This window comes from Lithobates pipiens, unplaced genomic scaffold, assembly GCF_037356315.1.
Source record: "Lithobates pipiens isolate NorthernLeopardFrog02 unplaced genomic scaffold, aLitPip1_a1.2 Scaffold_23, whole genome shotgun sequence".
Taxonomy (NCBI): domain Eukaryota; kingdom Metazoa; phylum Chordata; class Amphibia; order Anura; family Ranidae; genus Lithobates; species Lithobates pipiens.
Genome location: NW_027507785.1, coordinates 275,157,239 through 275,174,084, shown reverse-complemented (window position 1 = coordinate 275,174,084; position 16,846 = coordinate 275,157,239). Strand labels below are relative to the sequence as shown.

The 16,846-nt window shown below is 45.0% G+C and overlaps 1 protein-coding gene across 1 annotated transcript; it reads right to left on the bottom strand.

Moving 5' to 3' along the window:
- Positions 1-11,169: 11,169 nt before the first annotated feature.
- On the bottom strand, positions 11,170-16,707 carry MRPS14 (mitochondrial ribosomal protein S14). Its single transcript, XM_077453207.1, has 3 exons — positions 16,553-16,707; positions 13,255-13,422; positions 11,170-11,491 (listed from the first exon to the last, which is right to left on the bottom strand). The coding sequence occupies exons 1-3, from the start codon at positions 16,595-16,597 to the stop codon at positions 11,309-11,311; spliced, it is 396 nt and encodes a 131-aa protein (XP_077309333.1). The 5' UTR covers positions 16,598-16,707; the 3' UTR covers positions 11,170-11,308.
- Between the last annotated feature and the right edge of the window lie 139 nt (positions 16,708-16,846).

Sequence of the window (16,846 nt, the reverse complement as noted above, 5' to 3'; positions counted from 1 at the left end):
CTATAATACACACATATCAGGCTTAGGGGGGTTTTCGTCCTGATTCCATTCACTAAAAGAATATACAGGCATCAATTCAACCCTGTATGTAGTTTGCAAGGGATGTTGGTTAGCGTCCGGTTGTAGATCTGAAGACGTTAAACTTTTTTATTCCCTTCAAGATCTTTAAAATGGAGTCCATTAAACCAGATGGCAAAATCCTATTTTTGTATCTTCACGATGACGAGCTAAACATTCCAAAATATTTATTTCTTTCATAATTGGTAAGCTTGCGTTCACGGCTAGATGCATTTCCAGTTTAACAGTCTGCCTTTTGGCCTATTCAGGTCTCCGAGACTGTTCACAAGGGTTCTCAGTGCAGTGTTAGTTCCACTCAGAGAACAAGTTTTCAGGGTGCGCCGCTACCTGGACAACATTATTCTTCTATCCAGAGGTCTGAAACAATTGCTGACGCACCAAGAGAATCTCATAAACATGCTACAGGGATATGGCTGGTTTATTAACTCTCTAACTTAACAGTTAGTATGCTGAGAGGTACTCTGCCAACTGCCCTGTTCTGCGTCCAACAGAGGAAACAGTGGCAGTCAAAGAAAGAATCCTGAAGACAGTAATCTCCACTTGTCTGAGTGCCTCAGTGCCTCATTCTTTGGAGCACAATGTCGTCATACCAATAATCCCTTGGGAGTTCTGACTTCGACAGTTTAAGATGGGATTCTTAGCACAATAGAGGAAATAGAGTCTAGCACAGTTATCAACTGTCACAAAGCATGAGTAGGAGTATATAGTGGTGGCTGAAGAGGGAGAATCATGAAGTCACCGTTAGAACCATTAGACTAGGTCACAATTACTATTTATCTCTGCAAAGATAGCCTGGAAGGCACACTGCGAGAAACCGTCGGTTCAGTACAATGGGAGATTTCCAGCCAAGTGGGGTAGTCTTAAATACCCTAGAAATCCAAGCAGCTTCTTTAGCACCTTTCGCCTTGCTACACAGAATCAAACGAAGATCAGTCTCTCTGTAGTTGAACAACATGGCAGCAGTTGCCTATATTCATCACCAAGGAGGAACTTGTGGCAATATGCTATTAAGAGAGGTGAACACCATGCTGTCAGGAAATCACCTGCAAATTCCAAAAGCAATTTACCTCCTAGGGGACTTGAACACACAGACAGACTGACCATCATGCAAACTTTCCAGAGCACGTGTGGGCCCTACACTGTAGATCTTCTATGAGCTGGTCCACAGGTGGAGCCAACCACAGACAGACTACATTGCTTCGCACAGCAATTTCAAATTTAGGAGGATGTTTGAATCCATTGCGCACCCCAAGGCAGAGGGGACAAATGCCTTGATATTCTCCATGGATCTGCAATCTAGTCTATATATTTTCCAACAACATTTCTCGTAATGAGATTCCTCTTGAGGGTGTTGAGCGCGAACATGGTAGTCATATCCATTTCTCCATTTTGGCAATAAGGGCCTTGAGATTTCCTGGCCATTCATCTCATGAGACAGAAGCCAATTCCCCTTTGCACATATGCAGGCCGTGGCTGCAAACAGGAGGACAGATAGGGCAAGCTTAAAAACATAGCCTGCTTCAGAATGTTCTCTACCTTGTGGAGTGTGAGAAGGCACTTTTTTCCCAAATACATTTTTTTTTGTTAGTTGTCTCAATAAAAGTAACAGTACACAGGTACAAGTGTGAAGAAAAAGGACAATGTGTGTGGAAAACACGATGCCGTTGAGAAAGGTGGAACCTTCTTTAAAATGTTTGCATTATACATTTCAACTTCAATGATAACAGTGCTTTAGAACTATAATAAGCAGTACACCTGAAGACTGGTGTCGTACATAACTTTGCATGAATAACATCCAAGAGGGGAGAAATAGATGAGATAAGAGGTATGAAGAAAGTAGGAGAAGAGAGAGAGGAGAAGGCAGAGGGTTACCGCATTGGCTCTTTTACAGACTCAGAGTAGGTCCTCCCAGAGATGCCACCGCTCCCAGACCCTATTGTGGTTATCTAGCCTGTCCCGTATCCTGGCGGTCATCTTCTCCGTAAGTTCCACATCCTTGACCCTGGTGTACAAGACTTCTGGGGATGGTGGTGAGTTTTATTCCAGTTAAGGGCAACTAGGCATCGTGCTGCTGTGAGAATGTGTCTGAGTAATTTCTTATAGGGTTTAGTTATTTTCAGTTAAGTGAGGCTGAGCAGGAAGAATTTTGGTGTCATGGGACTTGGCACCTCAAAGAGGCGAATCAATAGTTGTTGTGTAGAATGCCAGAACAGGGCTAGTAAAGGGCATGTCCAGTATATGTGGAAAAGAGTGCCTCTGTCCCACTAGCAATGCCAGCATCAATCAGAGGTGGAGGGTTAGATTTTATGGAGCACATCCGGAGTCAGTTACCAAAAGAAGAGAATCTTATAAGTGTTTTCTTTATAGAGGGTACATAGAGAGCTCTTGAGAGCCTGACTCCAGATCACCCGCCAGGCCTCCACGGGTATTTCTTCTTTTAGCTCTCTTTACCAGCGGAGCATGTATGCATGTTTGCCCTGATCTGGTATAGAGTATATATTTTGGATCTGATATATATCCGAGATCAGTCCTCTACGTGTGAAGCCCTCTAATAGAAGGCGTTCAAATGGGGAAGGTGTAGAGAGAATTGCAGACGTCGAGCTATGGTTTGGGCATAGTGCCGAATCTGCAAGTAGAACACCTGGCAAGGTAGGTCATGTTTGGTTTGGAGTTCAGAGAATGGTAACATTTTACGGGATCTACTAGGTATCCAAATTGAAATAGGTTCCGTGATGCCCAGGGCCATGACATCTGACATGTTGCGGAATAGATACAGAAGCTTAGGAAGGATAACATATTAACAGATGTGATCCGCCCCAGGAAAGAGATATGATGGATCTTCAATTTTTAGAGTAGTTCCCTAATTGATCTGTATAAAGGGGGGAAATTAGCTTGGTATAGTGTGGCGAAGGACGGGGTGAGATTGACCCCCAATATTTTAGGGAAATAAGTTCCCAGCTATAGGTAAAACAGGACCATAGGTTGTGGATTTCATGCTCCGGGAGGTTAATTTCGGAGGGCCATGAACTTAGATGCATTTGTTTTGTAAACCGAAATTGCCCTGTATTTATCAAGTTCAGCATGTAAATTAGGTAGGGAGATCCTGGGTTGGGTTAGGCTGATATACCCCGAATGTCTGAATTCCCCCAGATGGTCGTTGCCGCCAGGGGCTCTACACATAAAGCAAATAACAAGGGGGAAAGAGGAAAGCCCTGGTGGGTACCATTAGTAACTGGGACATGGGGTTTACTTGTGACATGGGGTTTATGTAAATGTGTTGTGTCCACCCTCAGGAAAGGTCCCCTGAAGCCCATGTGGTGAACAGAAAAGGCCAACCGAGTCGGTGAAATGCCTTTTCTGCATCTAGACTCAGGATCAGGGACTCTGAGTTGTCTCTGTTAGCTACATCGATTAAGTCTATGACCTTTCTCATGTTATCTCCCGTTTGATGGAGGGGGACAAAGCCCACTTGGTACTTGTGGATCATGGTAGAAAGAACCGCATTCAGGCGGATTGAAAGGAGTTATGTGAATATTTTAGGTCGGAGTTCAATAGGGCTATAGGCCTGCAGCTAGCACAAGAAGAAGGGTCGTTGTCTGGTTTTGGAATCAGGGTAAGACAGGAGTTTTGCATGTCATTTGGGATGGGGGTTTGCTGAGGGAAGGCGTTAAACAGTTTGGTCATATGTGGGAGCAGTAGGGAGGAAGGATTTGTAGTACTCTTATGGTAGACCGTCCAGTCTGGGGATTTGTGAGAAGGTAGGGCTTTTATAGTAATCGTGATTTCTTCTGCAGTAATAGGAGCATTGAGAACAACCAGATCTGAGGCTTGGAGTTGGGGATTATGTGGTATCTCAGTTTTATTATACAGGTCAGTGTAGTAGTCCACAAAGGTGTTAGCTATGTCCTGGGGGTGGGATAACAAGCAACCAAACTTGTTCTTAATTTGGTGTGGGGTAGAGGTATGGGTTCAGTCGGCTAATTTTCTAGCCAGTAGTGATTATGCCTTGTTACCTTTGTCGTAGTATAGCTATTTTAGTCAGATCAGTGTTTTCTCTACCTGACCCATCGCGAGATCCCTAAGTGTCATTCATAAGCGAGTAATCCGTTTAGGGATAGGGACGGGCAAGATAGTAGCTGGCCTTTAAGGACCTTAAGGTGCCTTTCAGCTTGTATCTTGGCGGCCTTAGCATCCTTCTTCATGGCTGAAGAAACGGCAAGTCATCGACCCCTGATGACTGCCTTGTGGGCTGCGCATAGTATGGCGAGGGAGACATCAGGGGTGTCATTCTCAGCAAAGTAATATTTCACGGTGGATTCTAGTTCTGCTCTAGAGGGGACGTGCTGTAAAAGAAAATTGTTCAACCACCAGTTATAGGGCCTACGAAGGGGAGTGCCGAGATTCAGTGTTAGTAGGATGGGAGCATGATCGGACCATGAGATTAGGGGTATTTGTGCAGAGCTAGTGATATGGAGCATGTTGTTGACAAAGAAATAATCTATGCGTGAGTGGGAATGGTAGATAGATAGATAGGCGGACAAGAACCATTGTTAAAAATCGGTGCTGGCGGGTATTCAGGGCATAGAGAGCACAGAAGGTAACTGCCTGCGTCTGCCATAAGCCATGGATAATGACAAAATGTCCCTGTGGGTCAAGGTAGGAGGTAGAGCAAGTGAACGTGAAAGTATGGGCGACGCCTGCTCGTTTACCCGGGTTGAAGGCCTGAAAGACTTGGGGATAATGTCTAGAAGTGATTGTGAAGGAGCCCCCCCTGTCAAAATGGGTTTCCTGTATCATGATGACATCTGCCCCTGACTGTTTGAATTCCTGGAGTGCCAGATGTCTTTTTTTTAGCGTTTAGGCCATGGACATTTAGTAACAATATCTTTGAGAGGGGTGAGAGTAGCTGTGGGTATACTTAGCTGATTCTGTTGGTGGTGCGTCAGGGTCTGGGAGCGTGACATTAAAGGGTAGAGAGCCGGCAGCTAAAAAGGTCTATGTTGGGAGCCAACGTGTGGCGAGAAGGAGGAAAGGAAGCTATAAGAAAGAAAAGGGGTTAGAACAGTAGTATATACATATTTTACAACATACATCATCTGGGGAGCCCTACAGGACCTAAGTGTCAGAGGGCCAATGCAGTTCCTGTATGTCCTCCCGGACAGAGAACTGAAGAAAAAAATTTGGGTTGGGGGAACATGGAGATATGATAAAAATCAACAAACAGGGAGTTGGGGGGCGGGATTACTTAGGATGGTAAACCAAGGGGGGTTGGTTAGCAGAGAGTGGACCTCTCCGGTGTCTCAGCCAAAACAGCCCATGGCGTTAAGCTAGAATGAAGTAGAAGCAATCAGGGAATAACGATATGGCTATATGTGAAGTAGCTTATGGGTAGGGACTAGGTTGTGGTACAGCCAAGCTGTGCAAACAGAAAAGGACAAAGAGGCTAACTGGACTCTGGAAGTTCATCACAGAGTGGGATCAGCCATTTCTGTGTTTAGTGGCTTTATCGGGGGAATCCGGTCTTCTAGAGAGCTTTGTGGGGGGGAAACTTCTGTCAGACCACCGGTGGCAGAGGAGGGGTGGCCACCAGGTCCCAGTCTGGTAGCTGAGGGATAGGAATGCCAAGGGCACTGCAGAAGGCTTTCAGGTCCTCTGGGTAGCGCAGTATAGCAGATTTTCCTTGATGTCTTGCTGTCAGGCTGGAGGGGTATCCCCATCTGTAGATAATGTCCTTATCTTGTAATGCATGGAGATGGGGGTTGTAGTAATCCATGTTTTTGAAGCGTGATCCAGGAGAGGTCCGGGTATATCTGTACCGGATTGTTGACGAAGACCAGTTTGCGGATGGAGCGAGCTTTGCACATGATGTCTTCTTTCAGCGGGTAGGAGTGCACCTGACAGATGACACTATGTGTTTTAGAAGCAGGTTGTTAAACAGGGCCTACAGGGTGGACTGTAGCTCTTCAGCTTCTTCTGATTCGGGCAGGCCTCGCCTACGAATGTTATTCCTGCATGTTGTTCCTGTGTCCCCTATTGTCCAAGTCCTCGACATAACGTTGCATGTCTGTCAGCAAGAGACAGTGCTCTGAGCCCTGAATTTGAGTGTGGTGGACTGCCAAATTTGTCTCCTGTATCTGTATTTGAGGCCTGTATGGAGGGCCTGGCTTTTACGTCTTCTATGAGCTGTTTGAAATCCTCCTTTAGTTGGATTGGCTTGTAGACAGTATTGCCATGGTTGGGGGAGGGGGGTGGGGTGGGGGGGAGAAGGGGATGGACCACAACATCTCGGCATGGGTGCAAATGAGAAGTTGAGGGCTGTAAATAGAAGCCCTCCACAGGGGTGAAGTCCTCTGGGGGGAAGGCTGCAGTGGTGGGTCCCAGGACCACGTTGAGGTGTGGGAGGGCAGTGGAGTTGGTGCTAGTGTGCTCCCCATCTGAGGATGGGCTAGAGAGCTTGCCATCTGGGCATAGGATGGGGGGTCCCAGCGTTTCCTCTGGTGGAGCTAGAGTCTCTGGAGTGGTACTGTCTCTGGGCCTTGGGGAGGCTGGTGCAGGCTCGCTAGGTGAGTGCAGCCTACTACCTCCTGCAGGCACTGGGTAGGCCCGTGGGTGCATGGGGTCCGGGAGAGCCAGAAAGTCCTCCACATCTTCTGAGGGGCTAGGAGAGTCTGGGCTGCTCTCGTGGATGCCAGGGTCTGAAGCTGCACGTAGTAATCTTGGGAAGGCATACGTGTACTGTGTGTACGGTGCACAGGGCTGGATGTGGGTTGCGGCCTGCTCCTAATGTGGCATGGCAGGGGGGGGGGCTCATTGTGGGTGACTCACCGCCTGCAGGGGTCTGTCGGGCCCCGGGACCATGAGCTGGGTTGCTGGTTGGTCTCGTTGAGGTTGCTGAGCCTGGGATGGTGAATGGGAGGAGGTGGCTTCCTTCGCCATCTTGTCTTCTCCGCATGGAGGCATGTCAGACGCTCTAAAGTAGTCCCGGAAGGATGTGGAGGACCCTGGTGGAGGTTGGGATGATCTCCTGGCTGATGAGGATTGAGTGGTCCATGATCTGCCCATGAATGGGTAAGCCAAGATCCTGATTTTTGCCTGGATTCTGCAGGCTTTATTGAGATCTATCTGGCTAAAGATCCATGCAGGTTGGCTTCTGGTCATGCCCCATGAGAAGGCACTTTACTAACAACATCCATGGCAAAATCTAGAATAAGTTTGTGTTATTTCTCAGCAGGGCAGATCATCTGTATCAAGGGTAGGTACAGCCCTCCATCTAACAGACATCTGGGCATTGCCTAACTTTCCAGAGGATCACTCAAGAGGGTCACACAAATTGGACGTGTACAGCACTTGAAGTCCCTATCCACAATTGCCCATCAGATCATGTAATAAGCCTTTCAATCTTTCAGCTGGAATTTGTCAGGGAAAAGAGGCTACCTCCTGGACTTAGTAGGTTTGGTAATGCATATAGGGCAAGGGGTCATGAACCTCCTTCAGCAGTGGATACATACTCTTCCAGAGCGGTTTTGGTCTCATGGACTGCCCATTCGAAGGCGCCCATGGAATCCATGTGCAGGGAAGTATCATGGTTGCCCCAGGATACCTTTTCAAGTAGTACGGAGTGGATCCAGCGGTCTTGCCATTGTTCCATCTTCTGTCACATTCTAATTAAAAATTTATTTGACAAGTAGAACCCACCCTGTTAGCTAGTTATTTTTTACTAGTATATGGCCATGGTGGCGTGAGGAAAATGGAAAATTCTCTCAAATACTTACTGTCATTTTACTTTCCTGATGCCAAACCATGGCAGCATACAGACCCACCCTTGTACGTTTCAGTATGTAGCTAATTACAAAGAAGACCTACAGAAGGGATTCCCGGGCTGTTTAGCGCAATTTAGCATCCTGAACGTTGGGACTTCGCACTGGGAGAGGCTCAACCCAGCTGGATGCTGCATGGAGGCAGAGGTGGGGACATAGTACTGCTTACTCTTCACTGGAAAATGCATGTAAAATGAAGAGTTAGTGGAGTGGTAGACAAAGTAATTATTAGCTGGGGTTCCCTGAAACCTAAAAGTTATATTAGAGGTTCCTCCATGTTAACAAGGTTGAGAAAGGCTGCCCTTCCATTTGCTGTGAGCGTGCTCTCTGCGCAGTTCGGGCACAAGCTGGCTGGCTGTAAACAAATGTTTAAACACTTGCAGACTGCCCGCCTGCAATGTATTGTGGGAGAGCGGCTGCTGTAGGCAAGGCGACATACCCATACGTCGCTGCCTACTTCCAGGTTTGGGGCATGCACATGTGCACCCCCTCATTGTGTAAAATCACAGCAGGAGCCTGTCAGCAAGTCTCGGCCAATGATGGCCTGGACCTGCTGATCAGTTGTGTGCAATCACAGTCCAGAGCTCTGTATGAAGAGAGGATCTGTCAATTTTTCTCAACCCCATAAAGCAGGGACGAGAAACTGAAAGATCAATTAGTAAATGCAGCACACATTACACACAGGCACATCTTTAACTCCTTGATCACTCTAGATGTTAACCCCTTCCCAGCCAGTGTCATTAGTACAGTGACAGTGTACAGTATTAGCACTGATCACTGTATTAAAGTGGTTGTAAACCACTATCGTATGATCATACAATCCCCTCTGTTAAATTAGTACATGTGCCCCACTGTATGCGTTTTATAAAAAAAATAAAAAAGATTCAAATTTCTACCTTCTTTCAGAGAGTCACCCGGCGCTCACATGACTCAATGCCTCTCTTCTCTCATGGACTGACAGCTTCAGCAGGCGTGGCCAAATACCCCCATTGACATAAGCCAGGAAAAGGGGAGGAGAGAACCGAGGAGTCATGTGAGCACCAGGAGACACTCTGAAAGAAGGTAGAAATCTGCATATTTTTTGTAAAACACATTCACTGGGGTACATGTCCTTATTTAAGAGGGGATTGTATAATAGTTTTATAGCAGCAGGAGTGGCACTGTCATGAGCTGACAGGCGGGGAGGAAGGAGAGCTGCAAATGACGGAGGCACAAAAACTGATCATGGTGTCAGGGCTCAGCAGCCATGATAAACTGTGGCCTGTTTACAAAGGGGGAGGGCAGAATCACCAGGTATTTCAGGTTATACAGGGGGCCAAATCACACAGCACAAGCACTGTGCTGTATAATATGCTTTAAAGGGAACAGGACCTATTTTTTTTTTTTTTAGGGTAACAAACACTTTAATGTCACTGGAGATGTCAGCGGCAGTCAGTTCCCCCCCAGCGTCAGATTTCTGCCACAATATTGCATTCCTATTAAGTCGCTGATCTCCCCCATTTGTAGTATAGAAAATAAATAAGTAAAAATGCCTGTATATATATATATATATATATATATATATACATATACATATACATATACATATATACACACACACACACACACACACGCACGCACGCACGCACACCATAGTTTGCAGGTGCTGTAACTTTCATACAAACTGATAAATATACACCGATTGGGATTTTTTAAAATTACACTGCAGCTCTTCTAACACATTTATACACCACTATAAGCTAGATGTGGCCTTGGGTCCTAGGCAAATCATGATCACCTTCGTTATCATTGGCACAACATTAAAACCTTATTCAACAGCAATTTGTTTGTCATTCATTTTCTTTTCCCTCTCATTAGGCCAATGCTAGCTAGATGCTGTTGTGTGCTGATGTAACGCAGAGCCAGGACAACAGAAAATGATTGTGCCTCATGTCAGCACAAGATCATCGATTTTTCTTTCATGTGTTTAGTCATAGAACACTGGCTAAAGAAGGATCCTTTCAATTTATTCGTTTGGAATAGTGGTTTTCCTATAGTGGGGCGAGTGCAGCAGAGCCAGAAAAGGAGAATTAGCGCAAGCATCTGAAAAACAAACAGTTCCAATTTCTTGGAGTTCATTGAAGAACAAAAATCTCCCACCCCTCTCTATGATCATTTCAACAAAACAATTGGAATACTGGGAGTAGGGGGTGTTAAATCAAACTAGCCCATGTTCAAATCCTCCTGAAGGTGGCAGTATAACACAACAATCTCTAAATTCATATGTTCCTGAATGAACTTCAAGAAACTGATTTTAGGGCCAAGTTCACACCAGAATGCGCTGCGGGAAACCCATGTTTTATATGTTTCTTGCACAAACATTGAAAAAGCATGGTGCATTCCTGTGCAATTTATGGTGTCAACTGGCCCTTAGAGTGAGCCAAGGGTATATAGTGGGTAGTTTCAATAGCCGAAAAGAGAAATTCATTGTTATGGTTTTACATACACTTAAACAAAAAAAAAACAAAAAAAAGGGACAAACGTCATTAAAAGTTATTCTTTATGCTACATTCACACTGCCGATTAGGGTCACTATAAATTATAACAGTTCCTTCTGTGCCTGTCAGTGGCTCTCATAGGTTTTCGGCTGCCAACTCCATTCACTAAAATGACAGGCTGCAGCTATTTGTCGCTATCTACACAGCACACTGTGCATGTCCAGCAGTGATCACTGCATAATTGCTGGCTGCGCAGAGAGCAGCGAATAGCTGCGTCCGCCTGCGACCTGTTATTTTAGTGAACAGTGTTGGCAGTCGTACCTGCCTGCTGAGAGCCACAGAAGGAACTATGGCTATAATTCGCACCAGCCTTAATAGCCGATATGAATGTAGCCTAAGGCTCCATGCACACGGACTTAAAAATAAAAAAAATTGTTGCTTCTATAGGAGTTTTGTGTTCTGCCTGTAGAAGCAGCTCAATCTTAGCCATATGTCCATGCACATTAGGATGTTAAGGGGCATATTTTGGAGTTTAACATTTAGAGGCAAAAAAATTAAAAATATGGGGGGGGGGGGGGTGAGCTCTGCATGAGCTATTTTTAAGCCCAGTGTGTGCATGGAGCCTTAGGGGAGTCTGTTTGAATGTAAGGAAACAAGATAGTAACAAAAGTTACAATTATTGCAAGACACAGAAAAAAATAAATAAAAAAAGTTTCCTAAATATCATCTTATAATTAGGATTATTTATCTAAAGATAGATGCAGTTATTTCAAATGACACAAGCAGCTTGCTTAAAGCACAGTATAATAAAATATTTTATTAGGTGATCAGAAAAAATAAAAACCCACACATGTTGTACAACACACCAAGAAAGTGAAAAATGTAATGTCCAAATATATGGCAACTATCACTGCTGTAAACTCCTTGATGTAGGCGCTACCACATGGCCCTCTGAACACCAGAAAGCATATTGTGGTCTGCAAAGTGGCGGAATACTATTCTGCTGAGTCGCCAACGTCTCTTCACACCACGGGAACGTGAGGTGAGGACACAGCGGTTCCGAATTCTCACTGGACAACTATCCCTGGGCAGTGCGGCAATCTCCTTATCTGCTATTTCCTGCAAAAAAGAAGATAAAATAAAAGCAAAAGTAACCACACCCCTTAAAAAGACACTAGTTGATGATACTTAAAGCATGTACAGCCACAACTTTTCTTTTTCATTTTAGATAGAGTAAACTCTGTGTTGTGGAGATTGTTCATCACTCGGTTTTTAAATTGGCTGTAAAGTCAGGTTTTTTTTTTTTTTTTTTTTTTTAAATAATATTAAGGCATTCTATGCTTTAGAATAAAAAAAAATCCTGTGCAGCAGCCCCCCCCCCCCCCCAATACTTATCTGATCCCCCCCTCTCGATCCAGCAATGTTGCATGAGACTCAGCTGGCCAGGACTCACCCTCAGAAGCAACGAAAAGGGAGCCAAGAAGAGGATGATCTGGGCTGCTCTGTACAAACCCATTGCACAGAGGAGGCAAGTATAAAATGATTGTAAATTTTAAATAAATACCGGTAATAAAAACTAAGACTTTAGTATTACTTTAAAAAAAAAAAAAAAAACAGAAAATAGGAAATCTATACAATGGGAGGACTGTTCCTTTGACAGCTGTCGCCAATGAAAGATATCCTCTCACTTTCTGGTATAGGATTCAAATTTTCCCCCTGCATGTTTTTTTTTTTTTTTTAAAGCTTTAAAGTGAGAGTCCGCGTTTTTTTTTTTTTTTTAAAAGCCAGCAGCTACAAATACTGCAGCTGCTGACTTTTAAAATAGAGACACTTACCCGCCCAGCGTGCCCGCGATGTCGGCACCCGAAACCGATCTCTCGATCGTCTCTCGGGTGCTGCCGCCGCCATCTTGGGTGTGGGAATCAGGAAGTGGAGCCTTTCGGCTTCATTTCCCGGTTCCCTACTGCGCATGCGTGAGTTGCGCTGCGCAATAAGGATAGTCCCCGCTGTCTCTGGGATCTGTGTGTTTCCCAGCAGGCAGCGGGGGACTTTCGGAAAGGGGCGTAGATTCTGCGGAAAGGGGCGTGCCTTCTGCAGAATCTACGCCGGAAGTGGGTGCAGATACCTGTACTGTACAGGTACCTGCACCCCCTTCCCCCCTGAAAGGTGCCAATTGTGGCGCCGGAGGGGGGGGGGGGATTCCAATGAGCGGAAGGTCCACTTTAGGGTGGACCTCCGCTTTAATGCATGGTTTCAGCAAGAGAGCGCGTTTAAATAGCAGACCAAAGTCTGCTTTATGCTGGCTCCTGTCTTGGCCAGCAGGTATGGATATTCACACTCTTTACAAAGCTCCCCAGTAGCCCGAGAGCCTAGAGTGCTCTACAAAGTAAACTGCCGTCAAAGTTTGCATTGTTATCGTATATCTCTTCACGGATGTACTAGTTTACACTCTGGATCTTGCCGGCAGAAAGATCAGTAGGCCTCATTCACATGGCTGTAACACAGCCATAAAAATGGAGAAGTAAAGCCAAAGCTTTTTTTCTGTCTGTACTTCTATGGATCACAGAAGTGCAGTTAGTTCTGCACTCCTGTGACCCATTTTCAGCAGACAGCGGGCTAAAGCCAGCTGATGGCACAGAGCCAGCCCAGGCTCTGCAAAGATTCTGACTATCCAGATGCCTGGACTGGCAGCTGGCTGAGCCTCTTAGTGAGCTGCTGAGAAGCCTGAGCCAGCTTCACCTGCCTCCTCCACAGCCTAACACTCTAGTGAGCACTGGAGGACCAGAGAGCTGGTGCTGGTGTGTGTGTGTGTGTGTGTGTGTGTGTGTGTGTGGGAATGGCGCGGTAATTTTTTTTTCTTCAAATGCAATCCACAAAAGTACCTGAAGCTCCTTGGGCAAGATCATGTTTTTCCTCAAAGCATTGATCCTTAGTCTTTCATCTGCATAATCATACGCTATCTTTCTCCTCTTCACATCTCTCCACATTCGCCAATCTACATAATGGCTTCTCACTTGATTTGTGAATGTTGGAGCGGGCCAAGGAAGCAGCTGTGGAGAGAAGTTTACACAATGAATGTTACTTTATAAAAGCAGGTCACAGTGTGTGTTTATTAATGGCCTTACTCTGCTCCCATAGTGAAACTTCCCAAGCTGGAAGAAGAGATAACAGCAGTTGAAAACTTCACTAAACGGCCCTGGAGGCTGTGTAGAATCATAATGCTCACAAAGGCTATTGGTCATTGTCACCTAGCTGCAAAAGAACCCAGAAGTAAGGTGTATTATGTCACTTTTCGTGCTCCATTGGTTGCAGGAGTGCAGGGGAGACATCAGGGGTCTCAAAGAAAATATGTCACACTGCTATCACACTGGGGGCTCGTCAGTTCACAATTTTAAGGCTCGACATGTTGGGTATCCATTTACTCAGCACAACCTTATCTTTTTTTTATTTTACAAAACTTGTGCAGATTGGAGGGGGGGGGGGAATGGAATTTCGCAGACTCCTGCACTATATACACACTATATTTTACATTAAAAACTCCTGTGCTATATACACTACGTTTTACACACATACATGTTCATTGTCTCAAACGTTGCTGGTAGTTAAAGTGGTTGTAAACCCACAATCCAAAAACACAAACAAAACTTGCAAGACAAAGGCATAATGAGCTAGTATTCCTCGCATACTAGCACATTATGAAATACTTACCTCAGAACTATGCTTCTGTAGCTCGCCCAGACATTGCTGAGGGAGCCGACAAGTTTCCTCAACGTTTCTTCCGGGATCGCTGGCTTCAGCGCTGTGAGTGGCCGGTGCCACGATGTCGTCACTTACGCGCGGAAGCCCTCTGTGCTGGCATGGGCCACCAGACCTGCAAAGTGCATGCGCCGCTGATGTCAGCGGCTGCATGCAAGGTCAATATCTAAATACTTACCTGTAGGAAAAAAAAAAAAAAACACCAAGCAGGCAATACAACAAAAAGGGTTTCTGCAACTGATTTACGTTTCGCTAAATTCTGGTTTAAAATAAAAAATCCTGAACTAAAAAAGCCAATTCTATTGCTCACAATGGTTGTTTTGTTGCAAAGAAAATAGGCAATTTTTTTATATTATTATTTTTTATTTTTTCAGCCTAAGGGCCCTTTCACAGCACATAGTAAATGATTTTCTGACACATTATACAGCACAATGCACCACAGAACATCAAAACGCAAATACTAATTCACTCCCTTGTTAACTCGCCTGGACTACTGCAACACCCTCCTCATTGGTCTACCTCAACACATACTCTTATTTTAAGATACCTTTAAATTAAAATAAATATTATAGGAAAAACTTTGTTACTATAAAAGAGAAAACTTCAGTCTAGGGCTGAAACAACAAATCGATTAATCAACAACTAATCGATTATGAAATGAATCTATTACTATTTTCATAATCGATTAATCGGCCAGTAACAAAATAGGGTTAAAGTTATTGAGTCTGATGATATTTACTAGATTGACCCTTTAATAGTATAGGGCTGAAACAACTAATCGATTAATCGACAACTATTTTCATAATCGAATAATCGGCCACTAACATAATGGGGTTAACAAACTATAATTAGCACTTTATAGTACAAAAAGAGCAAATCGGTACGGTAAATATTACTTTCACTGTCCCATAGTAAAACATTAACCCCTTACAGTAGCGATTATTTGCTCTTTTTGTACTAATTTTAGTTTAACCCCATTATGTTACTAAACATATCAGCACAGATGCATCAAAGGGCTCTGCCAGGTCTTGAAAGCTGAGCAGAGACCTCTACATGCGCCGGACAAACAAAACTGACAGCACAACAATCAAGAAGGGCTGAAGTTCCTTTAAAAAAAAATAAAAAGAAAAGATAGGGTGCGTTCACAATTGTGAATGCGCCCACACTCCGATTAGATGTGAGAACCTCAGCAGGGGTTTAAACAATTAGCTTGAGAAGGCAGCCCCATTCAAAGCAAGGTGTGCTGCCAGCTCCTTCATCTAATCGCGACCAATCAAGTGTAATCTCTGCATGAGTCCATGAATGTCCTCCCAGAACCCCACCCCCTGGGGTGCACATTGGGCAGGCTATGTGACCGCTATGTCCTTTGGCCACACCTGATCCAAGAAAGGTCCAATCACAGCTGATCACATGTAAACAGTCTTGCTGGTTATCGGCATTCCTTTCCTCACATGTGGCTTCTGACAAGGCTGTCAGTACTTTGTTTACACTGATAATCAGTGTTGCCTCAAAGGGCCCATCAGTGCACAATGGCCCTTTACCCAGTTTTCAGTGACAGCTGATCATGATGTAAACAAAAGGCGGTCATCGCCATTCATAGCCTCACACTGACAGCGCAAAGAGAGGAGAGCCGATAACTGGCTTATGTTAAAGGGACATCTACACTGATGATCAGGGCATTGATCATCAGTGCAGTCCCAACAGTGCTGCCAATCAGAGCCTCCCCATCAGCGGTACCCACCAGAGTCGCCCCATCAGCGGTACCCACCAGAGCCACCCCATCAGTGAAGGGGAAAAATTACCGGTTTTCAAAATTTTATATTCGATTATCACTGCAGTCCCAACAGTGCTGCCAATCAGAGCCTCCCCAACAGCGGTACCCACCAGAGCCGCCTCACCAGCGGTACCCACCAGAGCCGCCCCATCAGCGGTACCCACCAGAGCCGCCCCATCAGTGAAGGTGAAAAATTACATGTTTTCAAAATTTTATAAAACTATGAAAAACGTTTTTTCCCCTAAATTTTCACTCTTTTTTTCCCATTTGTTTAGCAAAAAAAAAAACCCCCAGAGGTGAATTAATACCACCAAAATAAATCTTTGTTTCATGATGATGATGATGATTATTAAAAATTGTCATCTGGGTACAGCATTGCACGACTGCACAATTGCCAAAGTGCAACAGGGCTGAAAGCTGGTCTGGGCAGGAAGGGGGTGAAGGTGCCCATTGGTGAAGTGGTTAATTGCCAATCACATGTCCAGCCTCAGCCCTGACATAGACTAGCACTAGGGGTCCCTGGGGGATGCTAGAGACCTCAGCCTGGGTCATATATAACTGTCCCCGGTGAGTCCATGCACCCCTTAGAGACATAACATAACACAGACTCTGGCGATGTGAACGATCTCTCCTCTGTCCTTGCCACTCACCTGCCGGGCACTACGAAGCAGAGAACCCAGCAAGGACGCCGCCATCTTGCCTGGGCTGTCAATTCAAGTGCTCCCAACTTTATTGCTCTGCACAGTGCTCATTGCAGAACTGATAATCAGGAAGTTACCGACGGTCACCAAGGTAACAAAAAAACTCAGGCTTGCACAAATGAAACCTAGTATACAGTAGCCGTACGAGATGCATTGATTGTTTATTATTTTATAATTATCACTTGGTCCAAAAAATATTTTTCTATATACCCCGAGTACAGCGGACTCCGAGAAAATGGCCGC